Source organism: Onychomys torridus, chromosome 4 (genome assembly GCF_903995425.1).
Source record: "Onychomys torridus chromosome 4, mOncTor1.1, whole genome shotgun sequence".
In the NCBI taxonomy this organism is placed as follows: domain Eukaryota; kingdom Metazoa; phylum Chordata; class Mammalia; order Rodentia; family Cricetidae; genus Onychomys; species Onychomys torridus.
In genome coordinates, this window is record NC_050446.1 from 100,729,403 (window position 1) to 100,751,764 (window position 22,362).

A 22,362-nucleotide genomic window follows, 5' to 3' on the forward strand; every position below is an offset into this window, starting at 1 on the left:
CGGGTAAGAGAGATTTGTCCTGACTGTGGGCCAGGCAGGAAAACTCTAACTACATGTAGATAGGTGTGCTGGCTAGTTTTATGTCAATTTGACACATGTTGGAGTTATCAGAGAGGAGGGATCTCAATTGAGAAAATGCCTCCATAGGATCATGCTGGGGGGGGGCAGCATTTTTAAAGTCAGTGATGGATGTGGGAAGGCCCAGCCCATTGCGGGTGGTACCATCCCTGGGCTGGTGGTCCTGGGTTCTATAAGAAAACAGGTTGAGCAAGCCATGAGGAGCAAGGCAGTAAGCAGCACTCCTCCATGGCCTCTGCATCAGCTCCTGCCTCCAGGCTCCTGCCCTGTTTGAGTTCCTGCCCTGACTTCCTTTGATGATAAACAGTAATATGGGAAAGTAAGCCAAATAATCCCTTTTCTCCCTGAGTTGTGTTGGTCATGGTGTTTCATCACAGCAATAGTACACTAAGACAAAACGTCAGAGTAAAAAGCTAAAATTTCCCAAAACCCAGATCTATGATTCAAAACAAGATTAAGCTGTGCTCAAAAAAGCAATTCTGAACTGTCTCAGAGTGTGCAAGGAAGAATATGTTTTAAGGGCATAAATATATTACAAATTATAATGCATATAAATCAGGGCCAAAAGAGAATACTTAACTCCTTCCACTGCTTTCTTGTATACTATGAGGGAAATTTCAAGCTTTCATAGGATTTTTAAAATATAGGTGTTTACAAAGATCTTGAGTTCTCTATTTGAAAAATGTCAAGAAGTTATTTCTAAAATTAGCCTGCAATAAACATTTCTACAAATGGCTGTTGATCCACATGTCTAGTACTTTCAGACTGCTTCTCAGAAATGATACTACTGTGCTAATATGAAGCAAAAGTATCCTTAAATTTCATAATATCCTCTAATATTCTAAAATATTCTTACTTACACTATTTAGGTCAAGGCAGTATTTTTAGAATATCTCTGAAAATGTGCAGCTATTTTAAGTAATGGTTCTATGCTATTTAGCAGGCATGATGTGAATATAAGAAGAAAGAAATCTCAGGCTGGTAGTCATCATGTCTTCTACCAAATAAGGCAGGCTATGGAGCAAAAGGTACGGGAGAGCTGAGGATGCCATTACTGTGGGGTTGATGGTGGTGCGGTACAAAGAGAGGGGGACCAAAAGGCAGGACAGTGTAGAACCTCAACTTTTTCAACCTCTTGTTTTCCATCGGAATCAAATCCTGCTTTAAATTATTAGGCAATGTGTGAGGTTTCCTTCCCATCAGGAGACAAAGAAAAGCTATCCTCTCTTGGAACTCCTTGACTTCCCAAAATGACTTCCATGAAGATCCAGAAAAATACTGTGGAAGGTCCCATCGGGCCCCTGTGTTCTCTACAGAAGGAATTGTCTACTAACTAGCCAATATCAATTAGAGAAGGGCCAGGTATAAAAAGGATGCTTGAAAACCCAAATACAGATGATTTATCCATATAGGAGAGTGCATAGAGGAACTTGGCAGAAGTGAAGGTTCCCTAGAAAGTATGCACTTCAGGAAATAAATACTAAATTTCCTCACAAACACATATATTGGCATTGGTCCCACATCGAACACAGGAGGAAGCATAAGACATTGGCTTAACAAGATAAAGCATGCTGCCTAGAACTCATCCTTCCAGGGAATTTGGCCTCTGTGGCACTACAGCACAAAACCACATAGCAGAGTATCAAAGGGAACTGACTCTACCCATGAATAGCAACAGATCCTAAGTTTCATCAAATTGTTCCAAATGTGTACAATAACTAGTTCATGAGTATTCATTACCTGTCAAGCATCACGGCAATGCTTAATAAGAAAGTCATGATGATTTGGGTAACAGGATATTATTTTTTAATGATGTTGCTTATTTATTTATTTATTCAGTATTATTAAGAGGAAAAAACTATTCCCTTACCATAGACTCTCCCATTAATGGAACATTTTTTAAAAGTCATGATATTTTGAGTGAGAGTTCCCGTTTTGTCAGAGAAAATATATTCAATCTGGCCCAGCTCCTCGTTGAGTGTGGTTGTCCGGGCTTCAGCAGGCATTTCTTTTGCAGCATAATACATCTTCCGGTCCCAGTTTATAAAGTAACTGTGTCCCAGACGGATTACTTCCACACTGTGGTCCATTAAGATGTGAAAGGAAGGAAGGAAGGAAGGAAGGAAGGAAGGAAGGAAGGAAGGAAGGAAGGAAGGAAGGAAAGAGAGAGAGAGAGAGAGAAAAGATTCCATGAACATCTGAACACACAAAGCTTTGCCAAAGTCCTCAAGAGGTTCAAAAACAAAAACTGTAAGTGCCCCATCCCTAGATCCTAGTGATCTTCAGAAATGCCTCAGCTGAGAATCTGCTCATAAACCTTAGTGTCTAAGTTACTTCCTTACAAGCATCATAAGGCAAAATGGCTGCCTCATCAGGAAACTTCAGGCAATGGCCTATGGTTCTCTATATTAAATAAGCCCAATGGGGAGTTCTGTACAATGTGTTAATTTGAAATGCCATCTGCATCTCAGAGAAAACAAATCCTTATTGAAGATATTTGGCAGATTTTTAGTTGGAAAAAACACATTGATATGGTCTTACTTTGCAAAAGAAGCCAACAATAAATCTCTATTAAGCAAACAAAAATAAAAAAAGAAAAGAAAAATGTAAAACTTTGAAACAGGAAAAACATATTAGCATAACTTTTGGGGGGAGGTTTGGCTTTTTTGTGACAGGGTTTCTCTCTGTGTAGCTTTGGCTGTCCTGGAACTCGCTCTGTAGACCAAGCTGTCCTTGAACTCAGAGATCCACCTGCCTCTGCCTCCCAAGTGATGGGATTAAAGGTGTGTGCCACCACTACCCAGCTAATACAACATTTATTATACTATGTGATTATAATTTTTATATTTATTCACTATTCTTGTTAATCCCTTACTGTGCCAAATTTTTAATCAAAACTTCATTTTATATGTATATAAAACAGGAGATGTACATGTAAGGTTCAGTACAATCAGCAGTCCTGAACATCCCTTGAGGATGCTGGAGGATATATTGCTCCTGAAAGGAGGGTCACTCTGCAAAAATCACTCCAAGCTTTCAATTGTCTGCAAATCTGGTAGTTCCCTGTAAACTCAAAGCAAAAGGAACATATTGGCCTTTGATTCTCCCATGCTGCAGTACAAGTCAGTGGAAATCTAAAAAATTCACTGACATTCTGAGGCCTTAAACTAACCTGTAGAGAAGACGAGTCTCCTTTTTACTAGGGAAAAGAAGATTTAGGAGTGTGACAGTACAACGTGCATACCTTTCCTTCATACACACACGCACACACACACACACACACACACACGCACACACACGCACACACACACACATGCACACGCACACACACACACGCGCGCGCGCACACACACACACACACGCACACGCACGCACGCACAACTTGGGGCTGGGCCTTTCTTAATGCATAAACACACTGCCAGCATGGAAATATCTTATCAAAATAAATGTCTTCGCTCACCTGGAATTGTTAACTGTTCAAAGTGAATCATGAGCTCTCACCATATGGCATTAGTTTACGTGTTGTACCTATCCAAAAGCCTAATGGGGGATTTTGTGGAAGGCCTTCAGCCCTCATCACAGAGGCACCTGGCAGTTCTCTGTTCCTATATCATAGTGTTTAAGCATTTAGGACCAAACAGCCTGAAATTTCTTGGAACGCTTTTCCCCTCCGGTTGAGATCACAGTTATTCAGTAAGAGGAAAAACCTCAGCTTTTTCTCATCACCCATCCCAAATCCCACACAACTTAGGGACAGAGGGAAAACCAAGGGCGAGCATCAACCATATGGACTCAGATCTTCATTCTGACTATATTATTAGCTATGTAATCCTGAATCTACCAACTCCCCAATTCAGCAGAGCTATCTGAAAAGATTTGGGGACACATACATGAGATAAAGTATGTGAATCTCCTTACACAAACTTTAAAAAAGGGAAACAAAGCCATTTGTGGACTATGGCAAAGCCTCCTATTCATGTTACATTACAGAGCACCAGGGAACGGTTTGTGAAATCATAAAAAGCAATGCAGAAGAAAGTGCCAACATCAAATACATGTGAATACACACATATAGAATGGTACCTAAAGGTAGATGCTATTATTTCAATAGAAAGGAATTCAGAAGTTAATTTTTTTAAAACTGAGGATGAACCCAGAGCCTTGCGCTTGCTAGGCAAGCGCTCTACCACTGAGCTAAATCCCCAACCCATCAATTATTCTTAATGTCCTCAATTTTATAGAGCAACACATATTTGACAAACACAAGACAAAAAGAAGCCAAGTGCTTTGGGGAAGGCCAGGGATGTTATTAGCAATGCTGAGACCAAAGCCTGGGCTTTTAATATTAGAAATGGGGGGGGGTGTTAACAACTACACACTAAAAGTAAAAGGAATGCTAACCTGGGAATCTAGCTGTGGTTTCTATAAAAAGAATCTTTCAAAGCATTAAATGAAAAATATCAGAGCAGTACAAAGAAAGAATATACAAAGAGTGTGTGTTATCCACAAGGACATAAACTGTGCATGTGCAGAAGGCAAGCCACTGTGCGCATGTGTTGATGGTACACCTCTATCAAATTTGCTTTTAGGTCATAAAAGGAAAGCTACAAAGCTGATCATAGCCTTTCTGGCAAAGAGCAGCATTTACTATAGGCTTTATAATGGGGTTCAAGCATAAGAGGTTCTCAATATCAAAGATGAGCCAGTAGAATACAGATCACATAGCACCCAGGCTATCCACAGCTCCAGAAGGCCCAGAGCAATTTGTGGTGTTGTGGCCAAATGCCTCTACTTCCAGTCAATTTCCTATAACTTGACATTTCAGTTTCCTGACTTCTATCCAAAACAAGAGTGAATTTTGTTCATTTACTCCCCTTGTTTCAGTGAAGCTCAGTTTTTGGGAAGAGAAAAAAAAGGTTAGTCATAATTAGTGGAGATTCAGAGCTTGTGGCTTTGTATGCTGCTAAAGTACTGATGGCAAGAAGTGACAAAAAAACTAGTCCTATGTTGGCTCCAGGATCTCTGGACCTACCTGACTCAGTCTGAGAAGAATTGGGATAGAGAATGTCTCGGGTAGATTTATTGAAGTCTCATTGAACACACTCACACACATACATGTACAAAGAAATGGGAGAGGGAAGAAAGGATGAAAACATACATATATTTGGAGAAAGAGAACACACAGAGAGAGAGCAGACATACAGTCACAGAGAGGGAGAGAGAGAACTCACACCTGAGAAAGACAAAGGCAGATACAGACAATATAGACCATTTTAATATTGCTCTGTGGGACGAAATTGAGAAACTGTAAATCAAGATAGTGGGAAAGATGAACCATACTTACTAAAAATGGCTGGGTACTGCCACCTACCTTACTTTGAGTCCTTTCTGTATTTATAATGGCTGTCAATAATAAGGTAATTTCCCCAGTGTTACAGGGCTAATGAATGGTAGACCATCACCTGCATCCTGGTACCTGAGGCATGCCAATGACAGGGAGGCCACATCTCAAACTATCCCAGGTCTTCTTTTGCTTATCTTAGACCAGCTCAATTTTATTGATCAAATTGCATGAGCTTATAGCATAGTTTACATGTTCCAAAGAAATACATTCCTAAGAAACCTTACTAATCAAGGAGAAAATAAAATGTATTTGTTGTGATTTAAAAAAAAAAAAGTACAGGTTAAAGAGAATTAAAGAACTAAGTCACCTCATTCCTAACATATGTAGTAGATCATACACAGGTGATGAAACTATTGCATTGCAGTGTAAACTCTTAGCTCACCTCACATATAACGAAATGGGCACAAGCGTGTTGAGGATGATAATGTACGACCAGAACGTTAGGAATCCTGAGAACAAGGAACTCTTCTTGCCTTCTCTCCAGAAGAGGAAAGTTCTGAGCTGGTCCCCAGATTCACTCTCCCAGATTGAATTTCCTATTCCAAGAATAATTCCAAGGCATACCAGAAATCCAAAAATCTAAAGGAAGAATAGAAGTATGGAAGTCTGATTAAGGTTAATGTGAACCCTAAATTAGTCAAATCAACACAATCTAACTACAAGTCAATTTTCCATAAGAAACTGTCATTGGAAAGCCAAGTAATATAAACCTTTTCTTACTTACAATAGAGCCTATGAATAAAACTCATATGGCTAAATATCTGACATACATTTCCTCACTGAATTCTCCCACTAACTCTCTCTGAGGCAGATACAATCATCCACAGATTAAAAACAGAAGAACAAACACAGAAAAGACTACACTGTGGATTGACCACTGTCACATAGGTAGCTACACACCCTGACTCTGTGACAAATCACATGCTTCAATGAAGCTTGGTGTCCAGAAGACTGTAGTGTGTCTTCAGTGCCCTAGAAGGCCCCAGTTTACATATATTGTCCAGCTATAATGTACTGTAATGGTTCACCTCAACTGACAGCTTGATGGACCTTAGATCACCATGAAAACAAGCCTGTGGGCAAGTCTGGAAGGGATAATCTAGACTGTGTGAACTGAAGAGGAAAGACCCTCCTACATGTGGGCAGCAGCACTCCTCCAGCAGATGTTCCCAGACCATGTAAAAGAGAAGGGACGCTGAGCACCAGCATCCAACTCTCTCTGCTCCCTAACTGCAGGTGCCATATGACCAGTTGCTCCGGACCCTGCTCCCACACCTTCACCACCATGTGAGTGTCGCATGACCAGCTGCCCCCCCCCGCCCCCTGCTGCCATGTCTTCACTACTACGTGACCAGCTGCCTCCACTTCCTGCTCTCATGCCTTCACCATCACAATTGACTGCATCCCCAGAGCTGTGAACCAAACTGTATCCTTCTTCTAAATTGTTTTTGCCAGGTGTTTGATAACAGCAACAAGATAATCAACTAGGGGGCTGGAGAGACGGCTCAGAGGTTAAGAGCACTGACTGCTCTTCCAGAGGTCCTGAGTTCAATACCCAGCAACCACATGGTGGCTCACAACCATCTGTAAAGGGATCTGGTGCCCTCTTCTGGCCTGCAGTCATACATGCTATATACATAATAAATAAATAAATCTTTTTTAAAAAAAGATAATCAACTAATACACCGATTGATGCTCCCTTTCACCATCTCACATTTGTCAGAATTCTTAGCTGTAGATCTGTCTGCAAATCCTTACACACAGACAGCAAAAAATAGAAGGATGAACCAAAACACCTCATGATGTAGATACTTTGCATTTGACATATTTAAAACAAGTGGGAGGCAAGGAAAAAATGTGTATGTACTACATTTTAACATCACCATTACTATCAGAATTAGAAAAACAAACATTTTAGAAATATGTCCATCAGAAAGACAATGAAGTCATCATTGAGTCTAAACCCACAATCTCACAGATGAAGGACACAAGGGCAGTGTCTTGAAAATGTATTTGTGGAGATTCATTCTCCTAAGGGTTCTTCTGTGTCAGGAGCCCACACTCATCACTGTCAAGGTAGAAATGGATCTACAAAGTAGTCATGTGTCCAATTTTTCTCCAAGAAAGACTATTCCTGGTGTCTAGAATTGTTTTCTTCTTCTTTCTTGTGAATAAAATAGGAACAAAATTAAAGAAATCCTTACTGAAGATACATTTAAAAAATCTAGGTATGAGAGAAGAATTAAATTGTGTATCACCTATACCCTACCAATTTGGTATCTGTATCACAGTATCTTCTTCTTTTAATAGTTGGTACTATAAATTAATTGGATGAAATCACTTTAAAGCATTAAAATTAATGATGTTTGGCATTAAAAGCCCTATTAAGAATGGATTTGGTTTTTATGTCCCGAGAAAATCATTCTATTTCCTACCACAGAAATAGAGGACAGTGCCAGCCTCTGAGCCAGTGACTTTACCCTGTGATAGATGATAGATAAATAGATAGATAGATAGATAGATAGATAGATAGATAGATAGTTAGATAGATAGATAGATGGATAGATAATAGGTAGGATAGATTATAGATAGATGAGATAGATAGTAGATAGATGGATAAATAGGATAGATGATAGATAAGATAGATAATAGATAATATAGAAGATAGATAGATAGATAGATAGATAGATAGATAGATAGATAGATAGACAGATAAGTAGACAATTCCCATGCAAACCCTGGTAGTGGGTTAGGGCCATTTAAATTGGAAATTCTTGGAGTGGATTAGGTTCCTTGTGAGGATATCACCTCCATTCCAGGAACCTTATGCCAAGGGGCTGAGTGTAGCTATAAGGAGCCCAGTCTGCAGATGATATGTAAAGCAAAGCATGGTCTTGTCAGTAGTAGTCACTTCCTTCTTCTCCTATTTAGAGTCAATCTATTACATTGTATATCAATTAGGCAAGTGCATTTGAGCTCAGATTCTTTAAGACTCCTGGAAAGTCTGTGATGAGGTACTAGGAGACATGCTTCAATGTTGCTGTCCTCATATTCCAAAGTCACAGTAGTTTTCAAACTAGATATCTTATGAGTTGACAAATGCATATGACATGTGTCATAAAACAATTAGATCAACAGTCTGAGATAATACAAACTCAGCTGATAAAGGGATGGAATATAAGAAGATATACTTGTTTGAAGTAAACAAGTAATAGTTACTACTCATTTTCCTTCTCATTTCAAAAACTGAGAAGAGAAAACCCAAGCTTCACCAAGGAAAGATAATTATGAACTAATGACATGTAGGTGCTTCCATGAGGAAGGACAGCTATGGTTTAGACACCAGAGGCTTCCTAAGGAAAGTCAGATCCAAAGCTGGCAGGGTCCAGTGAAAAATCAAAATATCAATAAACCACACACCTGGCCTTTATGAGAATAGAGTCATTTGTAGCTGCACAGGTCACATACCTGTGAGGCCACCATTATCTACAGCTATGTAGAGAGGATTTGAACAAAGATGAGATTTTATCTCAAAACTGATTTAGCTTTCCAAACACAAATCCTTGAAGACAAAGGCCTTGTATTAAAATAGACTACTTCTCACATTAAATCCTAGCACTGGCTGACAATTTATTTTGATCTATGAAATAAAAGTGAGTAAACTGAGTCCTAAATATAAAATATCCAAATGCAAGTTTCAAAAAGAGTTCAGACTTCTGAATAAATTCTCAGAAAAGCAAATTAAATATATTAATATAGCAGTGACTAGTGGAATTGCCTAATTCAATCACAGTGATGCACCCGTACCACCAGAGTATTCATTAACTTGCCAGTAACTCACCCTCAGTACCAGAGCATGCATCAACATCAGTGACTTTCCCAGAGTACTAGAGTACTACTCAACCTGTCAGTTACTCATCCAGAGTACTAGAATATGCCTTAACCTGACATTGACTCACCAAGACTAGTAGAGTACTCACCAACCTGTCAGTGACTCACCCATAGCACTAGAATATGCACATCAACCTGTCAGTGACTCACTAATAGTACTAGAGTACTTGTCAACTTGTCAGTGACGCGCCTAGAGTACTAGATTACTACTCAACCTGCCAGTTACTCACCCAGAGTACTAGAATATGTCTCAACCTGTTGTTAACTCACCCAGACTACTAGAGTACTTGTCAGACTATTAATGACTCATCCACAGCACAAGAGTACTCATCAACCTGTCAGAAACTTACCCATAGGACTAGGATATTCATCAGTCTGTCAATGCTTGTTCTTTTAAACTTTGTCTTGCCACTGTTCTGCATTAGTTTAGTGTCGGGACCTGTAAAAAAGTAACAATTCTGAAGCACAATCTAATGGCAGGAATAAATACATATCTTTCAATAATAACTCTGAATGTTATAAATTCCCCCAGTCAAAAGGCACAGACTAGTAGACTGACTCAAAAAGCAGGAATCATCTGTTTTCTGCCTTGCAGAAACAAACCTACCACAAAAGACAGAAACTACTTTAGGGTTAAAGGATGGGAAATGTATTCCAGTCAAAAGGAACCTACAAGACAACCAGGTATTAATGTTCTAATGTCTGACAAAATAAACTTCAAACAAAAACTAGGGAGAAAAGATAAAGAAAGACATTTTATATTGATTAAGGGGAAAACCAATAAAAAGAATATTATCATTCTAAACATGCATGTCCTGAACACAAAACATCCAATTTCATTAAACAAAAAAGATGTAGAATCACAGATTAAGCTCCACCCAATAGTAATAGGTGACCTTAATTCCCCACTCATACCAACTGACAGGCCATCCTGACAAAATATAAATAGGGCTGGAAAGATGGCTCAGCCATTAAAGGCTAGGCTCAAACCCCAATTGTCTACTCATTTCTGGACCTACTGCCTATTTACAAACATTATATACACTATAGGTAAGAGTCCATCCTTCCCATATATTTATTTAAAATGTTTAATATATTCTGCCTCTTAAACACTCTTGCTGGTTTCTCCCAAGCTCTTGGGATAAAGACCAAACTTCTGCACATAATCTGCAAGATCTGCACAGTCCAGCTGCTCCCCACACCTCCAGTCACATTCCCATGAGTATCTCCTGTGCTTTCTGCTCCCCATCATAACTCTGAAGGTTTCTGATCTCGTTATACCACAGCACCTTGGCCCACGGCTTGCCTTTGTGGTAGCCAGCTCTTCACCTTCTTCCACTTTTCTAACTCTTCATTTTTGTTTGTATTAGTCTATAAATGGCAACCTAAGAAAGCCTTCCCCAAGGTCATCCTAAACAGGATGTATAAGTGGCATTTAAATATAAAAAGAAGAGTTAATAGTTCATTTTGGATTCAATTTTCACAAGATCTAAGTACTGCCTGGAACTTGTTTCCTCATCAAATGTCTCAAGACTTAAAGGGACTCAGGGTACCCATCGATTCAACTCTGACATGGACAAAAAAACAACCCTGAATTCCTCTGCTTGCCAGTATTCTAGTTAAGTTCTCTCTTAACTAAAGTCAATGCAAAAATTGTCTGCTTTACAAATGTCCATGACATTCACCTTGACAAATAGCATCTAAAAGTGAACATCCAGGACACATCACAAAGGAATAGAAGCTCCTTTTCTCCTCCACCAAAATACAGAGAATAGTTCTGTTTTCCCAGTTCAGCCCATAGAGATGTCAGTATGCTCTGAATTGCTGGTAAAAGCATTGAGAAGTAGGCATGGGAAATATCAACAAGTATCCTCTGCCATACACATCATCCATTGCACCTAAGCAATGGATCCTAGTGTGCTCATTATTATCCTGTGCTCCAGACGGAAGAGCCTAGGAAGTCTTAGAGCAAGGATTCTTTGCCTGATCTGCCCCACATCTGCCTGATCCCTAATCTGTGGATTTCTGCTCAATTTGCCTCCTTCCAGTCATATAAGAGGAATTTCCCACAGAAACATTCTTATGAAGGAGACCTTGGCCCCTCAACAGCTCTCGGGAGCAGCTCTCAACAGCTGTCCTGGCACATGTAATGTGACCCAGTTAAACTTGAGCTTCAGACTAGTCATTCCAAACAAGACTATACAAATGTAATGAACTTTTGAATGACAGCCCATCCCTTGGATGAGGCATCTCCACTTCAGTTATAATAGGGATCAAACCAAGAGAATATTTACCAAGAGACCCTCAGATGGGGAGACTTTTTTGAAATCTCCATACTTCTAAGTAGGAAGTAAAAGAAATATATGGGTAAGCTTGGGTTTTTCTCTGAAAGAAAGATGGAAATATCACATAAATAGCCATAGACATACTTACCTCACTAATTTAAAAAACATCTGGTGAAAGAATCATGAAATTAGGTTCAACCTCAGACAAAGGCCTGATTCTGCTTGATTTCTAGAGACTTGCTGGGTCTTTATACATGACAATGCCCTGAGAGAAACAGCTACACTCATACCCACAGCTGAGGGTATTTAGAAGGACTTTTTCTAGCTTTGGAACACATTGGCTCTTTTATGAGCATTTTTTGTTGTTTGTTGCTAAGGAAAATGGGTTAAGAAAAATAATCCAATTTCAATTACACATGTAATCAGCAGACACAAAACACATCTCAATTTGGTGCCACAATAAGTAGGATTTTTTAAATCAATGACTATGAAATGAAGCTATGAGTACAATTTGAGTGGCTTTGCCAACTTTTGCTGTTGTTCCTGAGAAGGAGAATGCTACTTCAGACTCACAGAGACAAAGAAAATAAAAATGGTAGGTAGACAAAAGATCCCCATCCTACCACAAGGACACTATGTTTGTAAAGGCTTTTATTCATAATAGCCAGAAACTGGAAACAACCTAGATGTCCCTCAACTGAAGAACGGATAAAGAAAATGTGGTACATTTACATAATGGAGTATTTATTACTCAGCCGTTAAAAAAAAAATGACATCATGAAATTTGTAGGCAAATGGATGTAACTAGAAAAAAAATCATCCTGAGTGAAGTAACCCAGACCCAGAAAGACAGACATGATATGTACTCACTCATAAGTGGTTATTAGCTGTTAAGTAAAGGATAATCATGCTACAATACACAAACCCAGAGAGGCTAAGTAACAAGGAGAGCTCTTGTGGGATGCATGGATCTACCTGGGAAGTATAAATAGAATAGATTTTGTGAATGGGATGGGGGTGGTTGGAGATGGGGAAAGGAGGGATCCGATTGGGAGGGAAGGAGGGAAGGAGAGAGTATGGGGAGTAGGTGGGCACTTAGGGGGTGATGTGGAAACCTAGTGCACTGGAAACTTCCTGGAACCTATTAGGGTGACCCTAGTGAGGACTCCTAGCAATGAAGGATATGGACCTTGAACCAGCCATCTTCTCAGGCTATGCTCCCAGTGGTGGGACTGGGACATCAACCTAGTCTCAAAACCTATGACCCACAACCTGCATTTCCTGCAAACTGTGCTGGGACAAGGGTGGTTCAGAGCTTGTGGAAGTCACCAACCAATGACTGGTCTAACTTGAGACGCATGCTCCAAGAGGGAGCCGATGCTGGACACTGCCTGGATGGCCCAGAACCAGAAGCTGGAGGGCCCAGAGACCTAGGGCAGAATCAACACAACTGGTGGAGGAAAAAAAAACAATGAATGATTCCCAATGATATTCTGCAATACTCATAGGTCAGAGCCTAATCCAACTGTCATCAGAGAGGCTTCCTCTGGCAGCTGATGGGATGCAAAGATGAGATGCAGGGACCCACAGACAAACATCAGACTGAGATCAGGGGACCCCACAGAAGAGGAGAGAGAACAGTAGCCAGAGGGGTTGAGAACACCCAAAGAACACAGCCCACAGAATCAACTAAGCAGGGCTCGTGGGGACTCACAGAGCTGTGAATCAGCAATCGAAGAGCCTGCATGGGTCTATACTAGATTCCCTGCATACATGCTTTGGTTGTTTAGCATGGGGTTTTGTGGGACTCCTAACAGTGGGTATTGGGAGTGTCTCTGACTCTTTTGCCTGCTCTTGGGACCCTGTTTCTCCTACTGGGTTACCTGGCCCAGCCTTGATATGAGGGTTTGTGCCTAGTCTTATGGTATCTTATTATGTCATGTTCAGCTGATATCCCTGAAATGCCTACTCTTTTCAGAAGGGAAATGGTGAAGCAGTGGATCTGGGGCAGGGGGAGACTGAGGACCAGATTTATTGTATGAGAGGAATAAACAAAAAGAAAAAATGGTACCTTTTTCCATCCCTCCTTCCCTCCATCTATCCATCCATCCATCCATCTATCCATCTATCCATCCTAGTCCCATCAAGCACAGCTCTCAGACCCATCTGCCCTGGTGACAAACAGAAATGATTGCTCTCTAAGAAGCCTTTCTCAAAAGAGCCTCCTGACCTTTTTCAATGACAACCAATGTAAGGTGCAGTGTGAGAGAGGAGCCTTCTTTCATATCGATCTTTGGTTTGTTTTCTTCTTAATTTATTTATTTTATGTATGTGAAGCTCTATCTACATATACACCTGCATGCCAGAAGAGGGCATTAGATCCCATTATAGATAGCTGTGAGCCACTATGTGGTTGCTGGGAATTGAACTCAGGACCTCTGAAAGAGCTGCTAATGCTCTTAACCACTAAGCCATCTCCCCAGCCCCTTGATCTTTGGTTTTTAAGATTATTGCAGGTTATTGCATAGGCTAACAGATGCATACAGTGGGGCTAAAGAGAAAGAAACTGAGTAGTAGATGTGTAGATACTGATGGATACTGAAGGCTTCAGCATCCTTAAGAATGAGTTCAAAGTATCAGTGATTCCCACACTCTGGGACCACATGGATTATACTCAGAGCACTGCTGTCTCCTCTAGGAGTACCACACTCTAGGGTGAACTCAGGAGTCAGCACTTGGCATTCAATAAAAACTCTGTGCATGTCCACATCCATAGAGAACCATGAACCACACTGAAGCTACTGTAGGAGGGGGATAGCATAGAGATGACCCTGGTTTATATACTGGACCTGCAAAAAGAACCATTCCAAAGCACCAGCTGGTGTTCCTCAGGATGCAGCCTCTCAGGATTATCTTCTGGTTGCTGAGGGTGTGTTTGCTGTCCTTCCAAGAGAGGACTCCAGAGAACTTGTCTAATTTGTTGTTAGGTGCCTCACAGACGACAATCCCTGGAAAAGAAGCAAGTCTCTTTAGACTCATTGCCAACTCACTTCAGAAGCCCGTAGTAACACTTCAGCCAGCGCCCAACTGCTGATGTGCAAGGGATTGCCGTTCCCTTCTAGGAAGTATGCTGTTACACTTGCAAGATTTGTGCTGGGGAGGAAATTAAGCTACAACATGCAAAAATGGAAACCCATCAAATATTTCTAAGCAGAATTGTCTATACTGACCAATAAGAACTTGAGAGCCATGAGATTTCTTTTTCCATTAAAAATATTTCTAAGTACCTATTTTTACTTTTAGGATATATATATTGGTTTTTCGAGACAGGGTTTCTCTGTGTAGCTTTGCATCTTTTCCTGGAACTCACTCTGAAGCCCAGGCTGGCCTCAAACTCATAGAAATCCTCCTGCCTCTGCCTCCCAAGTGCTGGTATTAAAGGCATGCACCACCACTGCCTGACTATCTTAGGATATATTAAAATGATTTTTCACAAGTATAAAATGATAAATGTTCACATTTTTATTTTTACTTACTGTAAACTGCCACATGAGTTATGACGCCACAGTTTTGGATTCACAACAAAAGTTAATCAGTTTTCTATATTCCTGGTAAGGATTTGAGGTCCTAGTATACCACACCCCAGGGAAACCTGAGCCTTGTTTGCCCTGTGTGCTGATATTCCTTCCAGGTGTCTTGTGCCCCTTTTCTTGATCTGACTCAGAGTTCTGTGGACTCTAAAAGGCAGCACATAAATTGCTCAAACTAGCCAGAAAATGTTTCTGGTTTTGGTGTTTTGGTTTGTTTTTAATTCCAAGTAAGGGCATGCTTATTCCAAATCAATGAAATCGATCCATACCATTATTTCAAACAGAACACGCACATTTGGGGTGGGAACTTTCTAGACAGCAAGAAAAATAATAGAAATAATTTTTATGGACACTTCAAAAAATGTAACTATTAGGTTCACATGCATTTGCACTACAGACAAACATGCTACATTTTTAGAAGTAATGAGCACAAAGACATGAGAAAATAGAGTGCTGAGGAAAGAAAGAAGGGAAGAAGGGAGAGAGGCAGGGAAAAGACAAAAAGGAAAGTGGGGTGGAGACACCTGGGCCCAGGTCAGAACCAAAAGTAAGTTGAGCTAGGATCTTGCAGGTTTGCTATCTTAGAAGCAACAGAAGTACATTTTAAATCCAGAAGCCAAAAAGGAGGTTTGGGGAAATGGAAGGGGGAGGGCCAATCTTCAGCATTGGTTAAGCCGACCAGCTAAACCGGAAGCCTACACAGTGCTATCTTGGGCATTGTGTCTTCATCTAAGACTTAAGATCTAAAGCACAGTAGAGAGAGGGTCCCACCCTCTCCCTAAGCCACCTTCTGATACTGAAGAGATTTCTTGCAGGATTTCTTCCTTCCCTAGAATGCTTGCTTCCCTTTCAAACTATAGATGCAGCCGCAACTGTGAGCCAAGTAGCCTGACCACTCCTGACCAGCCAGGCTGTTCATATTTCAAAATAAAAAATGAGACCTTCTCTAGTCTCTTCTTACCATTTCCCAGTTAGGGGAAAAAAAAAACCGACCTCTATTTGGTCATTCTGTGGGCCTTCCCAGACAGCCAGTGCTAAGTGAGAGCCTGCTAGCCTGGGAAACAAACCTGTATAAGGTTGTTTCTAGACCAAGTAGCTAAATTGTGGTTAGCTCTCATTATAGCTTATTTATTAAAAATCTTATTTATTAAATTAAAATGAGTTTCAACTGGCTCAATTTCTTTGGAAAACTAGATTATGGATCCAGAGCTTTTTCTGAATCCTCAGATTTTATGATCATCTTTTCCTGGAGCAATAATTTTTATTTCTGAGTTTCATGTAACCTTGAATCCAGTGGGTCTCACTAGCAAAACCTGCACAAATAACAGGCTGACAGAAGCCCTTAAAATTTATTCCAATTTCTTCACCCAAGACCCAATTTCCCAAACTTCAAATTTGGCCACTCTTCAAAAAAAAATGTGGCTTGGGCAAAAACAACATGATACCTGGTTCCTTGCCAATAACAATATAAAAATCAGGTTTGTTTGATCATTTTCATTGTTGTAAACAAAGGCTGACAAGGAGGTAAATTCAACCTTGAACATTTTGGCTCACTATGCCCGGCAAGAAGATGTGCCCACATCTGGCCTCATGCTGAGGGTGCTTTCTGCCAAGGACCATAGGGCCAAGTTCTATATGAGCTCCTGGAGGCTAAGCCCCAGCATAGCTTTCTAAAGAGTGTGGCCCCAGTGCTCTGAGTACTAAGCACAGAGTTTCATCACAACAAAACAATTCACTGATAAAGAGTGTTGTTTCCCCTTCCTAGCTCCATTGGCGTAAAGCATGAGTGTTCCCATTTCTCTTCCACTCTCTCCAAAGGGACTATTAGCTTCCTTTGCATGAAACACTGCACTCATCTCTAGGTATCCCCACAACGTAGCATGCTGTCTACAATAGCAAATCATAAACATATTTGCTGGAGAAATAGTTGAGGAAAGTGGTTTCGAGAAAGGGATTGTGGGGCTGGACAGATGAATCCATGGCTAAGAGCCCTTGCTGCTCTTGCAGAGGACCCCTGTTCAGTTCCTCACACTCTCATGGCAGTTATAACTCCAGTTTCAGGGTATCTGAGGGCTTCTTCTGCGTCTAAGGGCTCCAGGTACATACATGGTACTCCTATGTACATGCAGGTAAAAACTCAAACGCATAATTCTCTTTCAAAAGGAAAGGGGTTGAGAGATGACATAGGTATTACAGTAAATCTATGCTGTGGAATAATCTTTGTATGCTGTAAATATGCATTACTCTCGTTGGTTAATGAAGAACTGACTGGTCTATAGCTGGGCAGGAAGAGACTGGGTGGGAGAGCCAGAGGAGGAGAATTGTGGGAAGAAGGGCAGAGTCAGAGGAGTCAGCAGGAGCCATAGAGGGAACAGGACATGCTGGAGGACAGGTAAAGCCACAAGCAACATGGCAGAATGTAGGTTAATAGAAATGAATAAATTTAAGTTGTAAGAGCTATAGTAAGCCTGAGCTGTCAGCCGAGCACTTATAATTAATATTAATTCTCTGTGTGTTTATTTGGGAATGGCTGGTGGGACAGAAACTTCCACCTACAAATCTATGATAAATGAAAAGGTAGGTATATTTTGACAGGAATCATAAAAATGGAGATTTGAATACCAAATGTCTTAGTATGACCTAATTGTAATAGAAGTCAGAGAGAATGATAAAAACAGGCAGGCACCTTAAAGCACATCAGAAATAAGCAAAAATATTTCCCACCCACAAAGCATAAGAACCAAGAGATTCTCTTTTGGCCTTGCTTTCTTCTTTCTAATTCTACTAGGGGAAGATATGATAAATATTCCAGTGGCAAATGGCTGGAAAGGATAAGAAAATCATTTAGAATCATTTCTCACATGGTCATCTTAGTTAGAAATGATACAATCTCAATGATTAAATGTAAACATAATCAAGGTAGTTAATCTGAAGACGCTATTAGGATGGAGCTAGGGAGATGGCTCAAGGTATTTACTGCACAAGAATGTGGATCTAAGTTAGGATTTCTGGCACCCAAGAGAAAAAATCCAGGCATGGCATCATGTGACTGTATAATCCCAGTACTGGAAAGTAGAGACCAAATCCTGGTGTTCGTTGGCCTGCCAGCCTGCCCAATTGGTGAGCTCCAGGTTCAGTAAAAGCTCTGTCTCAAAGAAAAAAATGAGAGCAATAGAGAAAGACACTCAATACACACACAAACACATAGACACACCCACTTATACACATACACATATGCCAGGCTCACAAATGCATAAAATTCTGTATGTATTTTACATGGTAACATACAGTATACAGTGAGTGCTTATTCCTGTGTCAACCTCATATTTAGAGCCTGAGAACATTAGCAATCACCCAGGCGAAGGCTTCTTTCAGAAGAGCCCTAGTGGGAGTCCATCTTCCGCACTGTGCCTTAAGCTTTGTGAATGCCAGGCCTGGGTCATATTAACCACTGTCTCCACACACAAACTCTTCAGCATTGTATGAAATACAAATTGTCCGAATGAATAAATGAACCAAAGAATGAATGAATGGGCATCAACTCATTCTGTGTTTAAAGACTCTGTTCGTGGGTATAGATGTAACAGTGTATGTAGACAGGAAATAACAGAAGCATGCCCAACACATCCCAGCTTTGATGCAGGGTGGTTTGAAGTTCTGGACTTGCTGCCCTCAGTGGTGACTTCACTAAGAACAGGAGTGGGGAATCTGGGTTTTCTGACACTTTGGAAGATAAATGTGCACTTACAGTATAGGAACAGAAAATGGAGGGTTGATTCCAGCATATTTTGGAAAGTATTAGAAGAAAAGCCATAGAGCAACTAGAAATTTAAAAAAAAAAAATAGTGTGATATCCAGATGTGCCCAGAAGTTGCAAGCAATGTGTATGTATATATGTATGCATGTTGTATGTATGTATGTGTATGTACGTATGTAGCACTGTATAAGCAAGAACGTGCCTCATACATGGGACTTGCCAGTTTCAACTTCCCAAATCTGGTCAGGACATTTCCAAAAGTAGATAATACTAACATCATTAATGTAAACTGAAAGATGGAACATTGGGTTTTGATTCCCATGGCATGTGGGGAAGCCTTTCTAGTCACTAGAGAAAACCTGAAATTTATTGATTTCTCTTTTATATCAATATTTGGTTTTTAGCCATTTTATACCTGTATGCAACGACCGTGATTATACTCACACCCCATTGCCCTCTCTTATTCCTCTAATACTCCTCCTGACCCCTTCTTCCCAATTACCCTCTCTACATTGGTGTTTTCTTTTTCTGCATGCCCACAGGTCTTGTGCAGGTATTCTGTTCATGTTTGCAGCAGCCAGGTCATTTCACAGCACTCCTCCCCACTCTGACTCTCCCAGGTTCCACCTCCTCCTCTGCAGTGCTCCTGGGATTTGAAGGTGGTGGCACAGATGCCCTGTTTGGGACTGAGCACTCAATAGTCACTTAACTTGAGCACTTTGGTCAGTTGAGTTCCACCTTTGACAGTCACCCACTGCTACAAGAGGCTGAGGGTTGCACTAGTCTATGGTTTAAGCAAATATTCAGAAGGCAGCTTAACTACATGTCCAATTCACCAGAGCTTGAGTGGCAGATTCACTCTAGAGCCAGTGACCTCCCTAACTTTTAGCCAGGTTTGCAGCATCAAGCATGGATTCCTTCCAATGGAGCAGATCTCAAATTCAGCCAAAAAGTGATGGGTAACCCCCAGAATACTCTAATACCAGTGGGTATGTGTTTCTGGACAGGTAAATGTTGTTTCAAACATAATCTACAGCTGGGTAAGATCATTGATAATTTCTCTCCCCCAACATTCTACATAGCACCTTCCAACACCTTCCAACATTTTCTAGCACTATAAACACAAGTCAGAGGGAGCTCCTGCTCAATTCCAACTTCATTTTTCTATGTTCTATAAACAAATCTATGAGGTATCTTCAGCACTAAGGTTTTACTGTCTGGTTCTAGTTGACGACCAAGAGTGATGGCAATAGTCTGTGCTGTTTGAGAGGCTTCTGGGTGCTCCCTGACTAAGAATTCATTTTCTTTGTTTGGATAATCCAATTCTTCTGCTGTTCTTCTGCCCTCCAGACACCTTAGTGAGGCTTCCCACTACACTCTCTCTTTCACTTGTGGAATCTTTCATTTCCAGCTCAATTTCATTTTGTGTGTTTTTTTTTTTCAGTAAGTCTATCTCTTCATTAAATTGTATTCTCATATCCTAAATTGACTTCCTAATTTCAGCATCTGTTTGTGTGTATGCTTTTGGAATTCATTCAGTACTTTATTACAGTCTTCTTTAAATTCCTAACAGAGTTTATCCATGCCCTCTGTGAATTCTTAGAACATATTTTTTTCAATTATTTTTCTGGGATTTTGTATAAACAGCTTTCATTTGGGACCATGTGTGTGTGCTGTGTATGAGTGTATGTGCACTCACATGTGTGTAGGTGCAGGTTTGTGTGCATGAATGTGAAGGGAAGAGATTGCTCCAACTTGTATACTGCTGAGGCAGTAGGGTTAGAATATCATCTCTGACCTGAATAGTTGGCAGTAACTCACACAGATCCTGAGATAGCAGGATTAGGATGCCAGTGGAAAGAGGAGGTATGGCCTCTGACCTGAGGAGGCAGGAGCTCCCTGTGGGTCCTGTGACACCAGAGATTGAAATCCCAGAGGGCTGTAGAGGTGTGGCCTCTAATTTGGGGCAACATCATTTTCTCTGTGAAGATCCTAAGATGCCAGGGTTAGATGTGGCAGGCATGGCAGTCAAGGTGGTCGTGTCAGGCACCACTCAACAAATACCCACATTTGTCACTTCCTAATATCCCTTATAGTATTGTCGGGGCTCATGAAATATAAGAGGAAAAAAGTAAGACAAAAGGCACTGTGTCCTCTTCACCTCACCTCACCCTCAGTCCAAGTTCCATGGCTACAAAATGGGGTCATCTGCCCTGCCCACATCAGAACTGACATGAGCAGGAAATGGTTTTTACTGTGTTCACACCACTGAGATTTCAGGGTTGCTTGTAATGGCACTGTAGTCTAGGCTACCTGTGTCAAAATCTACATAAAGGAAGAAATAGTTGAAACAACCATTTTATGCTTTCTGGTCATTAAGAAAATTAAAACTCTTTGATTTGTACCTAATTATAGACTGAGGGACATATAAAGGTACATTGCTGCCAGGGAAGAAATGAATAATGGTAAATTATATTTAGGTTGCCCTTTTAGGGCTCCATAAATAGTCAATACAGTATTTTAAGGAGTATTTTGATTCGTGAATACAATTTACTTTTCTTGGATTCACATAACAGTAACATTTCATTGAAAAAAATTACTTGGTTAGAAAATTTGTCATTTGTTTTAATCTAATCAAAATATTTCTTGAGCTATTCAAAGTTTCCTGGCTACCCTTCTATATTAAATCTTAATTTGGAAGAATATTTTTCTATAAACATTTATTACAACAACAGTCATTTAAGAGAGATTAAAATATTAACATAATCCAGGGAAAATTTACAAGCAAATGCCAAGCACAGACCATATATATTCTGAAATGTGTGTTGGAGAAGAGTCACATTATAAACTTTCCTGGCCTTTAACTCAAGGGGCATTGCCAAGACCCTTTATCTTCATTATCTCTCAGTAAACTCCAAAGAAAACATTTTGGAAGGATAGACTTAAGTTAGTAAGACTCTTCAATAAATCAGACCAACCTGTATGGAAATAATGATGTTCAAAACCAACTTTGCAAGTGAGTAATGCAAAAGACTATTGAGGAGTAGCAGGAAAACCCCAGACTTCCTGGAATGATGCACAAAATTCTACAAGTAGTGTCTCTTTTCCTTTACTTTTAAAGGAATTCCTTTGTGGTCATGGGACCATAAAATGCAGCCATCTAGGATGGGTGGTATCTAGAAGCCCTCCATAGGACTTAAGAAAATAATGTTAGCAGCTGACCTGAGTTTATGGAAGCTCATGGTCTCTGGACCAATTTTAGGAAGCCTGCATGGGACTGACATAGGCCCTCTGCATATGTGTGACAGCTTGGTCTGTTTATAAGGCTCCTGGCAGTGAGATCGGAGCCTGTCTCTG

General features: G+C 40.4%; 1 protein-coding gene across 2 annotated transcripts in view; it reads right to left on the bottom strand.

Annotated features, from left to right (window-relative positions):
- The window catches only part of Atp8b4 (ATPase phospholipid transporting 8B4 (putative)), a 160,082-nt gene that overhangs the window by 72,658 nt on the left and 65,062 nt on the right, over positions 1-22,362 (bottom strand). For both annotated transcript variants that reach the window (XM_036185697.1, XM_036185698.1), the window contains exons 9-12: positions 14,508-14,666; positions 9,724-9,812; positions 5,865-6,061; positions 1,949-2,157 (exon numbers count right to left, since the gene is read on the bottom strand). In XM_036185697.1, coding sequence (XP_036041590.1) covers positions 1,949-2,157; positions 5,865-6,061; positions 9,724-9,812; positions 14,508-14,666 — 654 coding nt within the window. The remainder of the gene's footprint in view (positions 1-1,948; positions 2,158-5,864; positions 6,062-9,723; positions 9,813-14,507; positions 14,667-22,362) is intronic.